The sequence below is a fragment of the Oryzias melastigma genome, linkage group LG16 (assembly GCF_002922805.2).
Source record: "Oryzias melastigma strain HK-1 linkage group LG16, ASM292280v2, whole genome shotgun sequence".
Taxonomy (NCBI): domain Eukaryota; kingdom Metazoa; phylum Chordata; class Actinopteri; order Beloniformes; family Adrianichthyidae; genus Oryzias; species Oryzias melastigma.
The window spans coordinates 7,193,103-7,209,773 of record NC_050527.1 but is presented as its reverse complement, the minus strand read 5'-3'; the positions used below and the strand labels follow the sequence as shown (position 1 = coordinate 7,209,773).

At 37.6% G+C, this 16,671-nt stretch overlaps 2 protein-coding genes across 2 annotated transcripts in view; one reads left to right on the top strand and one right to left on the bottom strand.

Moving 5' to 3' along the window:
- The first annotated feature begins 8 nt into the window (after window positions 1-8).
- On the top strand, window positions 9-11,329 carry si:dkey-283b15.4 (cytohesin-2). The gene is made up of 12 exons (XM_024267124.2): window positions 9-746; window positions 1,718-1,868; window positions 4,124-4,190; window positions 4,264-4,382; window positions 4,457-4,537; window positions 4,673-4,785; window positions 6,469-6,617; window positions 6,696-6,807; window positions 7,338-7,414; window positions 8,825-8,896; window positions 8,985-9,139; window positions 9,243-11,329. Exons 1-12 carry the CDS (start codon window positions 680-682, stop codon window positions 9,328-9,330), a joined length of 1,251 nt encoding a protein of 416 aa, XP_024122892.1. The 5' UTR covers window positions 9-679; the 3' UTR covers window positions 9,331-11,329.
- A 1,071-nt stretch (window positions 11,330-12,400) lies between these two features.
- LOC112143587 (neuronal pentraxin-1) overlaps window positions 12,401-16,671 on the bottom strand; it is a 5,365-nt gene continuing 1,094 nt past the window's right edge. The window contains exons 2-5 of the mRNA XM_024267669.2: window positions 15,884-16,295; window positions 15,392-15,645; window positions 13,553-13,732; window positions 12,401-13,430 (exon numbers count right to left, since the gene is read on the bottom strand). Of these exons, the coding sequence (XP_024123437.1) occupies window positions 13,221-13,430; window positions 13,553-13,732; window positions 15,392-15,645; window positions 15,884-16,295 (1,056 nt within the window). The 3' untranslated portion in view covers window positions 12,401-13,220. The remainder of the gene's footprint in view (window positions 13,431-13,552; window positions 13,733-15,391; window positions 15,646-15,883; window positions 16,296-16,671) is intronic.

The window sequence follows — 16,671 nt, the reverse complement described above, 5'->3', positions numbered from 1 at the left end:
TGATCTAGCTACTACAAATTTGACATGAAGTTAATTGTGGAATTATGAAGTTTCCAGAGCCCATTCATGTGCATAGTTTTTAGGTGAATTTTTGAGGAGCTTGATAGAGAAGTTAGACGCAAATAACTTGCATATACAGTAGATCTTTCAATACACTTCTATTAATCAAATGCATGCAGTAATTGATTGTAAAGCTTACAATTCTTCTATATTGTTCACAGAAAATATTTAGTAATTTTAGGATAGTGGAGAATACAGTTTAAATTTATAAACTCCACAAATCCAATTTTTGGGGGGATTTCATGATCGGTGGGATTTTTTATACATATAAATGGAATAAATGTCTGAATATTTAATATGTCTAATAAACACAGCTCGATATATTTAAATTTTAATTTGTATACTCGGATCTGTTAACATAAACAATTAGAAAAAAAAACTATCGTCCAATACACCGTTTTTAAGCTTGATTTACCTTTCACTATCAAGCCCAGAGGTTATATTTTGAAAAATATCTGACCGGAAGTACTACTCTAGAAAGTCAGTTACCACTTCCGGCGTTACCACCTTCTTTGTCTACGGCCCAGGATTTCGCTATCAGTGGCTGTCCAGTTTTCCCTTTTGTTTTGAGGATATATTACCTTGTACATCTTAGATTTTTTTTTTTTTTTTACATTTAATGACTCTCGACTCTGATTTATTTATGCCTAAAAGTAAAGCTCCAAAAATGGATGACCTGGACTACAGTAAGTGGGGTTACTTTGTCGGCATTTGCTCATACTATCGTAGCTAAAGTAGCTAGTTGTTCGTGTATATTTGAAAATGAATAAGGCTTAGACATTTACTAGAATTACATAAATGAATTGTTATATATAATCACATAACCATTAAAAAAACAAGCTACTAAATGAAACTTAACTTAATCGTCTATCTAAATAAGACATTTTTTCGGTGGCTGTTTTATGCTAGTTTTATAAAACTAACGTCGCACCTCCACTGAATCGGGCTGTTTAATGTACATAAACCTACATGCATTTAATGTATACCTCCTTGTTCTTAAATTCAAACATTATTTACTCCAGTCGGTGGGCGTGGTTGGTGGTTAAGATAAATTATTTGTGAGGCAGCTACAGGCTGCAGGTTGGGGCTTGTCGTTTTTTGTAAACAACTTTATTGCAAATGAAAACGTTGACAACAAAGGTTTGGGGGAACAAATGGGGTTTAAATTGAGATTTTTAGTTGGTCACAGAATTTGTGCAGTAAATAAAAGGAGGACAGACTATTGTGACTTATTTATCGTTTCTCCTTGAGACTTCTTAACACACGCACACTGCTATACAAACTTTATAAATCAGACATTTTTGAACAGGCTTTTTACTTGAACCAAAGTGTTGTGCAATATTTTTTTAAGTCATATTATGCCAGGAACCTAAATGAAATTTTCCTTTTTGGCATGGATTATTTGGTCAACAATTGAATGAATTGAAAACTGCACACCTGCATGTCAAAATCTAAACTTGTCTGGAAAAAAGAACAAACTACAGTCCTTATTAAAGTATCTTTTTATAGTATCCCCCTGCTGATGTTTCAATTTCAACAAAGTCCCGTATTTTCTTACCACCACTTGAGCCGGCTGACCTAGATTGTTTGGGCATAGTTAACCATTTATTATGTACTACTGCAGTGGCGGAGCCATCATTCTTCTCTTCCCCTGCAGTCCCAGTAGACTTGAGCCCAGAGGAGCGTTCTGAGCTGGAGGACATCCGCAGGAGGAAGGGCATCCTGCTGCAAGAGATCCAGAGGCTCAGGGAGGAATTAAGAGAAGCAATCTTAGAAGTAGAAGGACTGGAGACTAGCACAGAGGGCAGGTAATACAAGAAAAAAGAGAAACCTGTGTTTTTCTAATGCATAATTATTTCTAAATTGTCTATAGGTTGAAAGCTCTTCTCTAATTCTAATTTGACTGGTGTTATTGTTCCTCACTACAGCTGTAGACCCATTTGATCTTTAACTACTGTAATATTAACTGGCCTTACAGAGACATTTACCTCATTTTATCTTTTTTTTTTAATCTGGATTTTTGATGATAAAAAGTAATTAATACTGTCATAATTGCAACAACTAAAACCCATTTGATTGTGTGCACACATAACCCATGTACAGTGCTGTGAAAAACTATTTGCCCCCCTCCTGATTTCTGTTTTTTTTTTTTTTATTTTGCATATGAATCACACAAATATGTCAAATCATCAAACCAATTTTAACATCACTCCCCAATGGAATACAAAATACAGTTTCAAAATTATGATTTCATTTACCAAAAGGGGAAATAAATTACAATCCTATCTGGATCACAATACAACTGAGACTAATCCTAAAGTTGGGACAGATGAGGTCAATTTCACAAGCCAAACCCACATCTGAGTACCACCATACTTGTTCTGTCAAGAAATCACTCAAATAGAATCTGTCAGAGAAAGTGAAGTAGACAACAAGATCACAAGAACCAACTTATCATCCCACGATCCAAATGAAATTCCAGAAGAAACGAGAAAAAAAGTAATTGAAATGCATCTGCCTGGAAAAGGTTTCAAAGCCATTTTCAAGGCTTTGTGGCTCCAGCGAACCACTATCAGAGATATTACTCAAAAATAGAGAAAACTGGGAACAGTGGCAAACCTTCCCAGGAGTTCTCGACCAGCTAAAATTACTCCAAAAGTGTGATGGCGACTCATCCAGGAGGTCAGAAAAGAACTACAGGTCATGACTCTACCATAAGAAAGAAACTAAAGTGGCATCCATGGGAGAGTTCCCTGGCAAAAAGCGCTCGGAAACTGACCTTTTTGGAAGGTGTGCGGACCGTTACGTCTGCTGTAAAAATGGCTCGGAGTTTGATTAAAAAAGAGCATTATGCCAACAGTGAAACATGGTGGTGGCAGTGTGATGATCTGGGGCTGCTTTGCTGACTCAAGACCTGGACGGGTTCTTGTGATTGATGGAAGAATGAATTCTGCTGTCTACCAGCAGATCTTGACAGAGAATGTCCAGCCGTCAGTTTGTGCCCTCAAACTCCAGCGTTCTTGGATCATGCAGCAGGACAGTGATCCAGAGCACACCATCAAGTCCACTTCTGAATTAAAAAATAAATAAATAAATAAAGGTTTTGGAGTGGACAAGTCAACATCTGGAGTCTTTAAATCCTGTTGAAATTCTGTGGTGTGACCTTAAACGGGCAGTTCATGCTAGAAAACCCTCCAATATGGCGGAGCTGAAATAATTCTGCCAGGAGGAGTGGGTCAAGATTCCTCCAGAGTGATGTTAAAGACTCATCACCAGTTATTGAAAACGCTTGATCTCTGTTATTGCTGCAAAGGATGGCCCGACCCGTTATTAGATTACTTTTTCACGTAAGGTCAGAAAGGTTTGATTTTTTTTTGTGCCTTTAATAAGCAAAATAATCATTTTAAATCGCTTTTTCTATTTCCTTGGGTTTGATGAATATGATTTGTGTGATTCATATGCAAAAAAAAAACAGAAACCAGGAAGAGGGCAAATTGTTTTTCACTGCACTGTAGATCCAGACATTCAAAGCATCAAATAATAACGTAGGTATTTTTTTAGCAACTGTGCCTGACTGATGCCCTTTTTGTCTCTTAAAATCATTTTAAAGTTGTTTCTTTTTGACATTTTTTAATGTAGAAAACCATTCCACTCAATTTACTTTGAATGAAAATGTCCTTAAACTAAAGATCATCTCTACCATGAAGTGTTCTCTAAGGACAGAACAAACCTTCACCTTTAAAAGTTCATGTAATCGGCTTTTACTGACAGAATAAAATATTGTTATTGTGTCGTACAAATGATAAGATGAAGCCGTAAAAAAACATTTGTTGCATTTTATCGTAAACTATTAAGAAAGATTGTTTCCAGTTGGCATCTTAGAGTTCTTTTAGATTTTTTTAAAATTATACTCTTGAAATGATCTGAAAATCTTGATTGATCTCTTAAAAGAGTTAAGATACACAAAATATTTACCTGTAACATCACTGTTATAACTGCTTTTAGCTTTATTATTTAGTTTAATCTGCCTGGTTTCAGTATTTGTTTCTTTTTTGTTCTGTAGTAAAACACTACAGAAAAGTCGACATGTAGCAATGGGACGGAAGAAATTCAACATGGACCCAAAAAAGGTGCCGTTTTGTTGCTATAGGACTAGCATTAGCTTCTGTTTTCCTCTTTATACTGACGGTCTGCCTCTTGCAGGGCATCATGTTCCTGGTGGAGAACGAGCTGCTCCGACACACACCAGAGGACATCGCTCAGTTCTTGTACAAGGGGGAAGGCCTCAACAAGACTGCCATAGGAGATTACCTGGGGGAGAGGTGCCCCCTGCCGACATTTTGACCATGTTGTTGTTATCTCAGCACCTTTACATCCTGTTCTTCCTTCCTTGTAGAGATGACTTTAATATCAAAGTGCTTCAAGCTTTCGTCGACCTCCATGAGTTCACTGACCTCAACCTTGTGCAAGCCCTCAGGTACATTTAGTCCACCTTTATTTATTTTCCCAAATCATCTTATTGAATTCATCTGTAAGGGATTTGAACTTCTGTTTTGAGGATGATAAAAGTCTGCTGTCGGATTTCATCTCTGTCCTGTCCGGCTTTTTGCAGACAGTTTCTCTGGAGCTTCCGTTTGCCCGGTGAGGCGCAAAAGATCGACAGAATGATGGAGGCCTTCGCTCAGAGATACTGTCACTGCAACGCCGGCGTCTTCCAGAGTACAGGTGAGCAGACAACCTGCACCGCTGACCTGCATTTCTGAGTGAAGATTAGTGGTGCCACAGACGGTTATTTTAATAGTCGACTAATAACTGATTATTTTTCCCAATTAGTCGACTAATCAGGTCATGGGCAAACTGGATGTAAAGCACACATCTTAACCATCATTAGCTTAACTAAAAATTAGATATAAAGCGTTACCTGCGATAATGCTAGTATGATTGCTGTAATCTGTATTTGGACGCTGAAGATGCTAGTGCTGATAGCTGAAGATGCTTAAATTGATAGCTGAAATGGCTGAAGCTGATGGCTAAAAATGCTGAAGCTGATAGCCAGCTACAATATTGGTTGAATGCCAAATTAGCCTAAAAAACAAACAAAAAAAAGCCTAAATTAGCCAAAACAGCTAGCATTTAGCTGAAATATTAGCTAAACTCCAAAATAACCTAAAAAACAAACAAAAAAAGCCTAAATTAGCCAAAACAGCTGGCATATAGCTCAAATATTAGCTAAACTCCACAACAACCTAAAAAACAACAACAAAAAAATAGCCAAAAAAAGCTAGCATATAGCTGAAATATTAGCTAAACTCCACAATAACCTAAAAAACATCAACAAAAAAATAGCCAAAAAAAGCTAGCATATAGCTGAAATATTAGCTAAACTCCAAATTAGCCTAAAAAACAAACAAAAAAGCCTAAAATAGTGAAAAATAGCTAGCATACAGCTGAAATATTAGCTAAACTCCACAATAACCTAAAAAACAACAACAAATAGCCAAAAAAAAGCTAGCATATAGCTGAAATATTAGCTAAACTCCAAATTAGCCTAAAAAACAAACAAAAAAGCCTAAAATAGCCAAAATAGCTAGCATGTTGCTGAAATATTAGCTAAACTCCAAAATAGCCTAAAAAAACCTTAATAAATGCCAAAATAGTCCAAAAAGCTAGCAGAATGCCATTATAACTTCCAACTTGACTACACTCTGACTCCATATAATATAAAGTAACGACTAATCGGCTATTAAATTAGTTGTCGACTATTCTAATAGTTGATTAGTTGTCGATTAGTCAACTAATCGTGGCAGCTCTAATGAAAATAGACCATAAAAGTGATTTTTATTCACCACTATCACTTTTCTTCTTGCGTCATCTTCAAGCTTGTTTTGAAGTTAACTCCCTAAATCATGTCTTTCATTTCAACATGTGCTTTCACTTTTTACTGGAAATATGCGGAAACTCAACTCCACCGAGGCCGTAGAATTCCTGCTGCTTTTATCATTTCCCTAAATTGTTGATGTTCACCGGATTGTTAAAGACTGTAGCAGGAGGTGACATTTAGAAATGAGTCACTTTGTTTTGAAGGAACATAGTGAAAGGTTTTACGAAGTGGCATATTTTCACGGTGCCACATCACATTCCAGTCTTCTTCAAATTCAGATGTTGGTCATAATCTTGGTGTCATGAGGAAGCTTTTTTCCTCAGGTAAATTCATAACTTTTATTCTTTTTTTATCTTGTTTGATCAACATTAGTCATTCCAGAGAAATTTTCTTTCACATTATAGTATGATTTGTCATCTCTTAAAGGGGCCATACCATGACTTTCTTAAGCCTTTCAGAGTAAACTAGTGCCTCCAGTTGGATGGTGGGCTCACCATCTTTTCTTCTTGCTTCCTTCTTGTTTGCAGACACGTGTTATGTTCTTTCCTTTGCCATAATCATGCTGAACACAAGCCTCCACAACCCCAACGTGAGGGACAAACCTGGACTGGACCGCTTCATCTCCATGAACCGAGGCATCAACGAGGGGGGAGACCTGCCAGAGGAGCTGCTGCGAGTATGTCCGCTCCTGCTGCTTTTCTCTTCTTTCACTTGAGAAGATGACTCATTTATTTATTTTGTTTCGGTCGTCCAGAATCTATATGAAAGCATTAAAAACGAGCCCTTCAAGATCCCGGAGGACGACGGCAACGATCTGACGCACACCTTCTTCAACCCCGACAGAGAGGGCTGGCTTCTCAAACTGGGTGAGAAGTTTTCCCACTGTAACATCAGCTCTAATACTTGCATAGCCTAACCTAAAGTTGTCACGACGATAAGGAAGTGGTACCTTGTCCATTCAACTCTCTTCGCCTTTTAAGGCTTGATGCTTTGATGAACCTGTCTCCTCGTCTTTGAGGTTTGCCGGCTCTTTCCTTCTGGCGCAGTGCATTGTTGTTGCAGCATGATGATAAAAAAAAAAGGAGCGGCTCACTTTCATGTTTTCCAGCAGGTCTGGTTGTGTTCTTCTGCATGGCGGGTCTGTGATCAGTGTGTCACTAATACCATCTCCTTCCTCTCTTCCTGTCCTCCGTCTCCCTTCTCTGGTTTCTCTTTGTCTCTGCTTCCTCCCTGCGACTTTCCATCCTCTGCTGCCGCTGCTTGTTTTCTCAGGAGGTATGTATGTGCTTCAACTTTAAAACATTGAAGCCACTAATAAGTCTATTTGCTGTTTAAGTTTTAACTGTTTTCTTTATTCTAATATGTCTTTATTTTACAAAAAAAAAAACAATTGCAGGGGGGCGTGTAAAAACCTGGAAGCGTCGATGGTTCATCCTCACAGATAACTGCCTTTATTACTTTGAATACACCACAGTAAGTCTCCATTAGTTTGGGGTTTAAATTCCTTACATTACCTGTTGATATGGTAATGTTAATTTAATTTTAATTGTGTCTAAGAAGTTCTGTTTAGCAAATAATTTAAATGTATTCCTCCAGTGCATAGAAGTAAGCCGTTTGCTTTAGTTTTGACATTTAGAGCAAATAAATGTTATAATTTTAATGTTGTTTGTGTTAGATTGATTAAAAAGGGGTTGTCGTTTCTTTTAAAAATGGCATTTCTGCTAGAATCAATAAAGGGAAACAATCTTCACCTTGTAGTTTGACATTTTGTTCTGGAGGGACATGCAGTTAAGACCAGCTCAGATGTTAGAAACGTTCTGAGGTTTTAAACCAGAGTTCACGAAGTGTGGTTGCTGTCAAAACCTTTCTATTCTTTAGTTTAATTTAAAAACGCAGATATCAGATGGATCAAACTGCTAAAGAAAATTATTTTTAGAAGAACAAAACTCAGTCCTAGGAGGAATGTTAGAAATATGATCTTTAGAGTAAAAGTCAAAGGAAAAAAATTATAAAATTTATATTAATTTGGCCCAGTATACAAAAAAAATAATTTCAACTTTAAATCTCGTAAATTTATGAGAAAAAAGTTGTAACTGTTAAATTACTAGAATAAAGTCGTATTTTTATGACTTAATAAGTCATGCTAAATTTGTGACTTTTTTCCCGAAAATTTAGTTGTATTGTAAATGTTGCTAATTGACATGAAAAGTCATAAATTTAGTAGAAGAAAATCATAAAATTAGGAGGAAAAACATCCACAAAATTTATAAGAAAAAAGTAATATATTTAGAAGAAAAAAGTCACAATTATTTCCAGATCGGTGTCAAAAACAAAGAAAATCTGAACCTTTTAGCGACTCCAAATCAGATTGTTATCAGTGAACCTGACTTTCTGAAGTTCTGTGTCAGTAAAGCGGAGTTTCATATATAAAATAAAGAGCTCATGTTTGCAGGAACACCACTTTATTCTGCCCTTTCAATTCACATACCCAGAAGCCCACTCGTCACCTTACATTCCCGTACGTAGAGAACCAGCAAAGGAGAATGAAAACAGTGTTGCATATATGCCTCCTTCTCCAGATGAAACATCCTGTTTTGACACAAAACAACAACGAGGAATGAAAATAGTCTGTTACATTCGCACAAGAACATTCTGATAACTGGGCCTCTTCAGAGATGGAGGAGATTTGGTCTTTTGTGGAGGAACAAATGACTGGAAATGGAGAGCAGCTGAGGGGTTATCGTTAACTTCATCAACAAGCAGAGATCCTGCAATATAATAATAATTACTAATACTCCGTTGTAAATTTGTCATTTATAACTCTACACTTTTTTAAATTAAAAACAATAGACTCAAGTGGCAATTTTTTTTTTTAATCCTCAGGATAAGGAACCGCGTGGCATCATTCCTTTGGAAAACCTCAGCATCCGTGAGGTAGAAGACCCGAGGAAACCTGTACGTTCTTCAGTCCAGCAGTCTTATCAGTTAGCATAGATGTTGATATCGCTTACAGTTTATAACATTTGCATCACCTCTGAAACAGAACTGCTTTGAGCTGTACATCCCCAACAACCGCGGCCAGCTGATCAAGGCCTGTAAGACTGAAGCGGACGGGCGAGTGGTGGAAGGAAACCACATGGTGTACCGCATCTCCGCCCCCACACCGGAGGAGAAGGACGAGTGGATCCACAGCATCAAGTACTTCTTCTTCACAGTCTCTTTCCTACACTCACTGACTTATTGTCATTTTTATGGCTATCATTAGCTTGTGAATGTGCTAAACTCTGTGTCACATTTTCAGATCTGCTGTAAGCGTGGATCCCTTCTACGAAATGCTGGCCGCCAGGAAGAAGCGTATATCTCTGAAGAAGAAAGAGGAGCAGCCGTAGAACGCCCACCCCAGCCCACCGTGACTTTTTGGTATTCCTCCTCCAACACTTTTTCTTCCATCCAGAAGGAACGATTATCCTGTCTGCAAGACTTTTGAAAAGCCACAACCAAAGTGAGACGTTGTGGCTAGTACTCATGCTGCTGCTGTTACAACCCCCCTCACCCCAATAACCACACCAGAAAACCCCGTCTGTCTTAGTACGCCTGAAACCTGATCAGGACAAACGTTACTCTGTTAGCATTTCATCATCATTTCAAGGATTTAAAGAGAGAATCCTGCTTTGTTTTTGACTAATTTGACCTGCACTTCTGTTATTAAAGTGTATATAACCTAGAAAATAAAAAAGAAAAAGTCAGTAATTAAGCAAACTAGAGTAAATTGTTGGTTTAAGTGGCTCTTGCATGTCTAGTAACGGGAAGTCCATATTTTTTAGCTTGTACAGTGGAGGAAAAGCACAGAAAAATATTGTTTTAAACATACTTCCTTATTAGTTTGAATCTAATTTTGATTAGTTGGTGAATCCGAGTCAAAATGTGAATTTAAAACACTCACTTTGCATCTAATAACGAACACACCTGTCAGATTTGATCACAGCTTCCTCATCCGTAAAGAGATTTGAACATTTATCTCCGCTAGATTTTGCAGTCATGACGAGTGTGGAGGTGGCAGCTTCCATATATATTGTAGCATCTCTCACAGTGAGCAATAGCAGAGCTGGGGCATTGTATTATGAAACCCTCTAATCTATACTGAGCAGTCAACTCCAAAGCATGCTGTAGCTCCATCTCCCTCCATCACAGATAACAGACATCCCATCAGCAGTAATACATGTCCACTGTGCTCCAGTGAGTGGATGAAAGCACAACGGCAGCTCATTTCATTGTGTACACTTTATTTGTAAATAGACCTTAGCACATTTGTTTACGAAACTCATAGAAATGATTTAATTTATTTATCTTTTGTTAAGAATTTTTGTACGACTGCATGTTGAAATGGATCTTCATTACTAATGCATCTTTGACCATGTTGTTGCACTAATGGGACGGTATTAGTGTTTGGAATTTGTAATGGATAATGAAGTTAAGGGAATGATTTTTTATTTAGAAAAAAAAGATGTATTTGTAGTGCAAAAAAAAAGTACTTGTTTTTTTTCTGCATTTGTGTGCTATTTCCCACCCTTATTTGTCATATTTTTTCAGACTCAGTGAAGCTCAGGCAGAGACAAGCTTTCCCCCCTCTGCTCCCGAGTGTTAGCTGACGTTAGCTTGCTAGCTAAAATCCCCTTTTTATAGCACATGTACAGAAGTAGAGACGGTTAAAAAAACACAAAAACATTCAGCAGTAATAACCCAATAATAGACTAACCCACGGTTTAAATGTGTCTCTTAAATTGGCATCTTTGACTGTAGATTAAATAACTGTCTTTGGCACTTTATCATGTTTGGAAAAACACAGTTATTGATTGGCTTCAGTGGCTCCCTCTGCTGGTCGTCCTGTGCGCTGCAATATGCTAAAAGAACCACAGCAGCTTCATTCAGTCACTTCCAGCTATAACTACTAACTTACCATGCCCGTTTCATGTACTGTTAATTAATTACTGTCAGTTTACTCTGGATATACACACTGTGTCACTTTTGTGTATGTCTGAAGATGAGTCACTCCCTTTTACACATTAAAATTGTTGCCTTTTATCCTGTTTGTTCTCCTGTTCTTCACAGGAAACAGCTGTTACTTTCTGTCGATTTTTAAAGGGAAAAGTTGCCAAATTAAGATGGCAATAATCAGATCAAAGGCAAGAATGAACACTAAGATGATCACAATAAATGAAATGTTGTTTGGTCGGTCTCACTACAAAGCAGCCTGTTTCTGAAAGTTTTTTTTTGTATTTATTTATTTTTGTTTACTGTGAAGTGATACATCATTTGTACATGTATCCAATGGAAAACCATGACATGTTGATGCCAGTAAACTGTATAACAATAAAAGGTCAAGAGAGACGGTTTGTTGCAATGTTTCTTATTTCTTCTGGATATATTTGTGGCTCTAAAATTATTGTTTTTATGTGTTTGATTTATTTTGCATTTGTTTTTTTAGCTTCAAGATGAATCAATAATTTGGATTAAAGTGCAAGAAAAATTGAAAAAAACTGTTAGATCTGAGTAAATACTTGTGAGCATGTGAACAAATGAATAAAATACAATAATATTAGGGAGAATAAAAATTGACAAGCACTTAATCTGTATTTTGTTTGCTTTTTATAGGTTTTTATTGCTCATTTTCCAAACATTTAGGTGAATATGTTAAATGTATGCAAGATAAGCATAAAATGACCTTAAAGTTCCACTTCGATTGAGTTTCCAGAGCTCTTTTGAATATGGTTATGCCTTTTTTTAACAACAAAAAAAGAAAAACTGTTGTTTTCCCCCTCCCCATTGCTGAGAGCTCTTTGTCTACATTCCCTCCTGCTAGTTTGCAGCTTCTCACATCCCCAACTTAACAATACCGGTACAAAAAATGAAGACGTTCATGGATGTAGTCATCTACAAGTGGATGCATCAGAGCAGTGAGTTATGGTCGTCCAGTCTATTTTCTATGTCACAAATACGCTCCCTCTCAAACAGAATTTTTCACAATTAAAAAATACTCAGAAATGCAATTTTTAATATGTGTCCTCCATCAGACAACTGCAATTTCATTGAAATGGGTCTTTAAGGATTAAAAAATGACACTCAGCCATACATGTCCAGGTTAAGAACAACAAGATCTCCAATAGTTTAAAGAATGTGTCGTGGTTTCACGTTTCTGTGTGTGTGGGGGGAATTTACAGAAGGCTTTTATTTTGAAACCATTTTTTTTTTTATAATGGTTTGCTTGTGCATTTTGGAGGGAAAAAAAGAGCGGAAAAATGCAGAGAGGATCGAAATTATGCTGTTTTTGAATTGAAGTATTTTGCCAAGATATTACAACTCTCGTTTTCACAGAAGACTTGGAGAAAATCCAAATAAATCAATTGAAGACAACCACTTGCTTACTTTAAGCTCCCTTTCAATTGAGTTTTTTTTCTTTTATTTATTTTAATAATCACACCTTCACTATTTCTTTTAGTAGTTTCTTTTATTGTTTTAAGTAAAGCACTTTAAAATGTCTGTACACAAAATGTGCTATACAAATAAACTTCACACTGTCATTTACACAACTTAAAAAAATGATAACAATAACAATACGAGTGAAAGGAAAATTATTTTTTTCCCGTCTGGTATGATATTAGTTTACAATCAAGGCCAAATTTAGAAATTCAAAGACTAATACACGAAATAATATAGAGAAACTATAATTACATGTAAAAAAAGACAAACTTTGGGGAAAAGAAAAGCTATTATTTCCAAGAACAAAACTGATAACTACAAAATAAAAGTTCTGTCCAGCAGGATCTTCAGCATTTCACTCAAGACCTGCTGCATAGAAATGTGACATTTACACAGACAAAAACAAACAAAACACGTTTCTTCCTCTAGAGTCTTTGGTAAATTAGCTGTATGTTTCATGGAAACCTTTGAACAGAAAATTAAAAGTAACATAACCCTTATACTAACTTTAAGATGCATCCACAGTCTCAAGTCTCATTAACAGCATGACAATATGTCACACTGAGCACTTTCAAAGCAAACATACAATTAACGGCCTGAATCTAAGACTCGGGACCTCTAAAACCTCACACGTCATCAGCAAACAGATCAATTTCACTTTATTTCTTTCTGTTTCTAAAACTAATATCCATAAAAGTCACTTTAAAAGAAGGCACACACTCTGCGTCCAGGACATCAGCAGACGTGTGTTTGTTTTTTATTGTGCTGCTTCTTCAGTCTCAACGAGTCTCTGACGAGTCCTTCAGTGACACGAGTCAAACGGGTATCTGGCCACGCCTCCGTGGAGCTCCACCTCTGTTTCAGACCAAGCGATGACGTCCCCTTGCAGGTGGCTGCCGCAGGACGCCAGGCTGTAGATGTCATCAGCACTTAGGACGCGGGACCACATGTGCAGCTCGGACATCTCCCCCACGTACGACTGGGTGGCATCAAAACGACCCCCCAGAGTGTCCTGAACAGACGAGACATAAACTTGGTCAAAATCTGGTCTGAAGTCAGGATCATTCCTAACTGAACGTCAAGTACAAATATATATATAACTTCTGTTCTTTTCTGAGTCTTCTTTATCTTTACCTGCTCCTGTCCCAGAATGAAGACCCCTCCAGGTTTGATAGCATGCCAAGGAGAGAGGTTAGTGCCCGTTCCCTTCTGGACTCCGTCCTGATAGGCCTCCCACAGTCCATCCCGTGTAGTCCACGTCACACACACATGGTGCCACTTCCCATCACTCAGAGACAAGGGCAGAGTCACAGCCTGAGGATGGAGAAACTTCATCAAACAAGGTATGGAGCTGCAGCCTTTAAAATCCCTCCATTGCTAAAACGAATAGAAAGGTTTGCATATGTGCAGGTGTGCCTTTAGACGGTTCTTCAGTACCAAGAACACAACTCTCTGTAAGTCACTTGGTAATGCAAAACGTATTGATTTAGTTCTGAGCAACATGTGAACGTCAAGATTGTTGTTCTGCTGGTTGTGTAAAGGTATAAACACGTTAAACCATTTTTACGGAGCCCTGGAGATGACAAAAGAAAAAATACTAATAATAAATTGTTCCCTCAAATTAAACATTTGGGCCATGAAGAAGTATTTTGTGCAGATAAATAAGAATTTTGGCACAAGTTAGCATTTTCTCCATATAAATTAAAAATTATAGGCACAATTTAGTGTTTTGTGCACACAAATCAGCATTTTCGGTGTTAGTATTTTAGTATCTTCCATTCCTGCTAAATTTTAGCATAAAATGCTAACTGGTGCACACTAAATTATAATTTGTACCTACGAAATACTAACATGTGACTAGAAAATACTAATTTCCGACCACAAAATACTAATTTATGAGCACAAAATGCTAATTTGAACCAATAAATGTTAATTTGAGCAAAACATTTTCATTTGAGGTCACAAAATTCAAACCTGTGTGCACAAAATGCTAATTTTGAACTAATAGTGCTCATTTGAGCACAAAAAGCTAACTTGAGTGCGCCAAATGCTGATTGGAGCATACAAAATGTTAATTTAACCATATAAAATGCCAATTTGTGTGCAGAAAAAGCTAATTTGAGCATGCAAAATGCTATTTGAGTACACAGAATACTACTTGGTGTGCACAAAATGCAAATTTGAGCACGCAAAATGCAAATTTGTGTGCACAAAATGCTAATTTTTCTTCAGAAAATGCTAACTTGTGCTCACAAAATATTAATTTGTGTGCTGAAAATGTTAATTTGTATGGACAAAATGTGAATAAAATGCCAATTTGCACCAACAAACACACACAATATTAGTTTATGTACACAAAATGCAAAAAAAAAAGTACTCACAGAATGCTAATTTGTGGCAAAAAATGCTATTAAAGGCCAGTTTGTGGCTGTGAACTGCTAATTAGCAGCTACAGATTATTAATTTTTAGGGAACAATTTGTAAGTTTGTTTTCTTGAATGTTTCGTTCAGAGCTTCACTTTTATGTATTCAAATGTTTGCATTAAATCCTTTACTTTCAGTTAAATCCAAGTGAATTTAATTAATCTATCAAAAAAATGCTTTTTAAAATTTGAATCAAACTAAAATGCAATTTTTTTAGAAAATATATACGTAATCAAAGAGTTGCATGATTATCATCCATTTCTAGTACATGTTTTGAAATGATTAAAAAATATAAAATCAAGCTTTTATATATTTGTATTAATATACAGTATCCTTTCTTTAATAATGTAACAACACAGAAATTACTTTTCATAGTTAATATTCAGTGTTTTTGTAGATTTAGTAACATTTGAGCTTAAATTTCCTGTTTTATTTTTAAATAAACATTATTTTAAATATCTGTTCTAGAAATCCTTCCCAGCTCAACATAAAAATTTCGGTTAAAAAATGTCCCTGACAGTGTTGGAGCTGGTCTCAGTTTCTTCTCACCTTGTCATCGATCAGCAGCTCGATGGGGTTGTTCCCCCACTCGATCAGCACCAGTTCATTGGCCTGTCCGGGTGCAGAGTAAGAAAACGGCGTCCCCAGTCCGGGCCCCACCCCAGCCTTCATCCAGAGACACAGCGTGAGGGCAAAGATCTCCTGCAGCAGCGTCCTCTTCACCCGGCCGTGCATGTAGTTGGTCCTCATGGGGAAACTGATCTGGAAGGCATCCAGGCTCTGGGTGTTCTTCCTACCGGAGCCTGTTGGAGACAAATATACTCCTTAATTTCCTCAGAACAATTTTAATAGTTCATTATTTTGAGTTATTTAGAGAAGACTTTATGTAGCCTCTGAAAATCATATTTTTGTTCATGTTTTAATCAGAAACTTTTTCTGGAAATCTTCAGGTTGAAAGATGTGTCACTATTTCAAAGAAGGATGTTCTCTTCTCTTGTGTAATTTTATCTGTCCTGCTGCGTCTACGTTAAAGTTCTTTACCGGTTAGCTGCAGCTGGTTGAGAATCGTCTCCAGCTTGTTGGAGTGGGGGCCGGTCCGCGGCCCCGGCACACTGTATCCCGTGTGTGGCAGGTAACTATGACTATCAGCCTCGTTGTCGTGGTGATCAGCATCCTCCTCATCATCATGATGGTGACTGTCGTGGTCGCCGTCTAAGTCTTGATTGTCGTCATCGTCGTGATGATCCGTGTGGTTTTCCTCGTGTCCGGCGTCGCCCTTGTGGTCGTCGTTGTGGTGGTTGTCTGCGGGGTGATCGCCGTCGTCTCTGTGAGTGGCGTCGTCGTCGTGGTGTTCGGGGTTGTTGTGGTGGTGCAGCTGCCCCTCCAGAGTGCTGATCTTGCGCTGCAGCAGGTCCCTCAGAGAGCTGGAGTATGCGGTGGAGGAGTTCCGTTTCTGCAGGGAGAGGTGAAAAAGGTCAAGTCTCTCTGACATGACACCCCTCAGCGTTTAAGGTCGCCAGCATGAAACGTGGGGGATAAGTTAGTCTGCTTTTCTGCTTCTCCACCACTCAGGTAATCCAAGCTTTGTGCCGGCTGATTATCAAGCTGTCATGGGAGATCACGATAATTACTGCTGATCTTGGACCCCCCCCCACTATTCTTCTTCTCCTCAAATCCTCCTGCAATCACGATACAAGAAAATCGACTATAAATTTGGGTGGAATCAAGTTAAATTAGCAGATATTGGACAGGTGTTCAGAAAGTCACCTGGACTGAAGATATATTTAGGTGTGTTCCACATCAGAGAGGGGATTAAACCACTCATTGTT

What these genes read in the sequence shown, in the direction of transcription:
- si:dkey-283b15.4 (XM_024267124.2), top strand. Translation starts at nt 680, where the DNA reads ATGACTCTCGACTCTGATTTATTTATGCCTAAAAGTAAAGCTCCAAAA. An exon ending in AATGGATGACCTGGACTACA is followed by an intron (nt 747 to 1,717) that starts GTAAGTGGGGTT and finishes CTTCCCCTGCAG; the next exon opens with TCCCAGTAGACTTGAGCCCA. An exon ending in GGGCTGGCTTCTCAAACTGG is followed by an intron (nt 6,808 to 7,337) that starts GTGAGAAGTTTT and finishes AAACAATTGCAG; the next exon opens with GGGGGCGTGTAAAAACCTGG.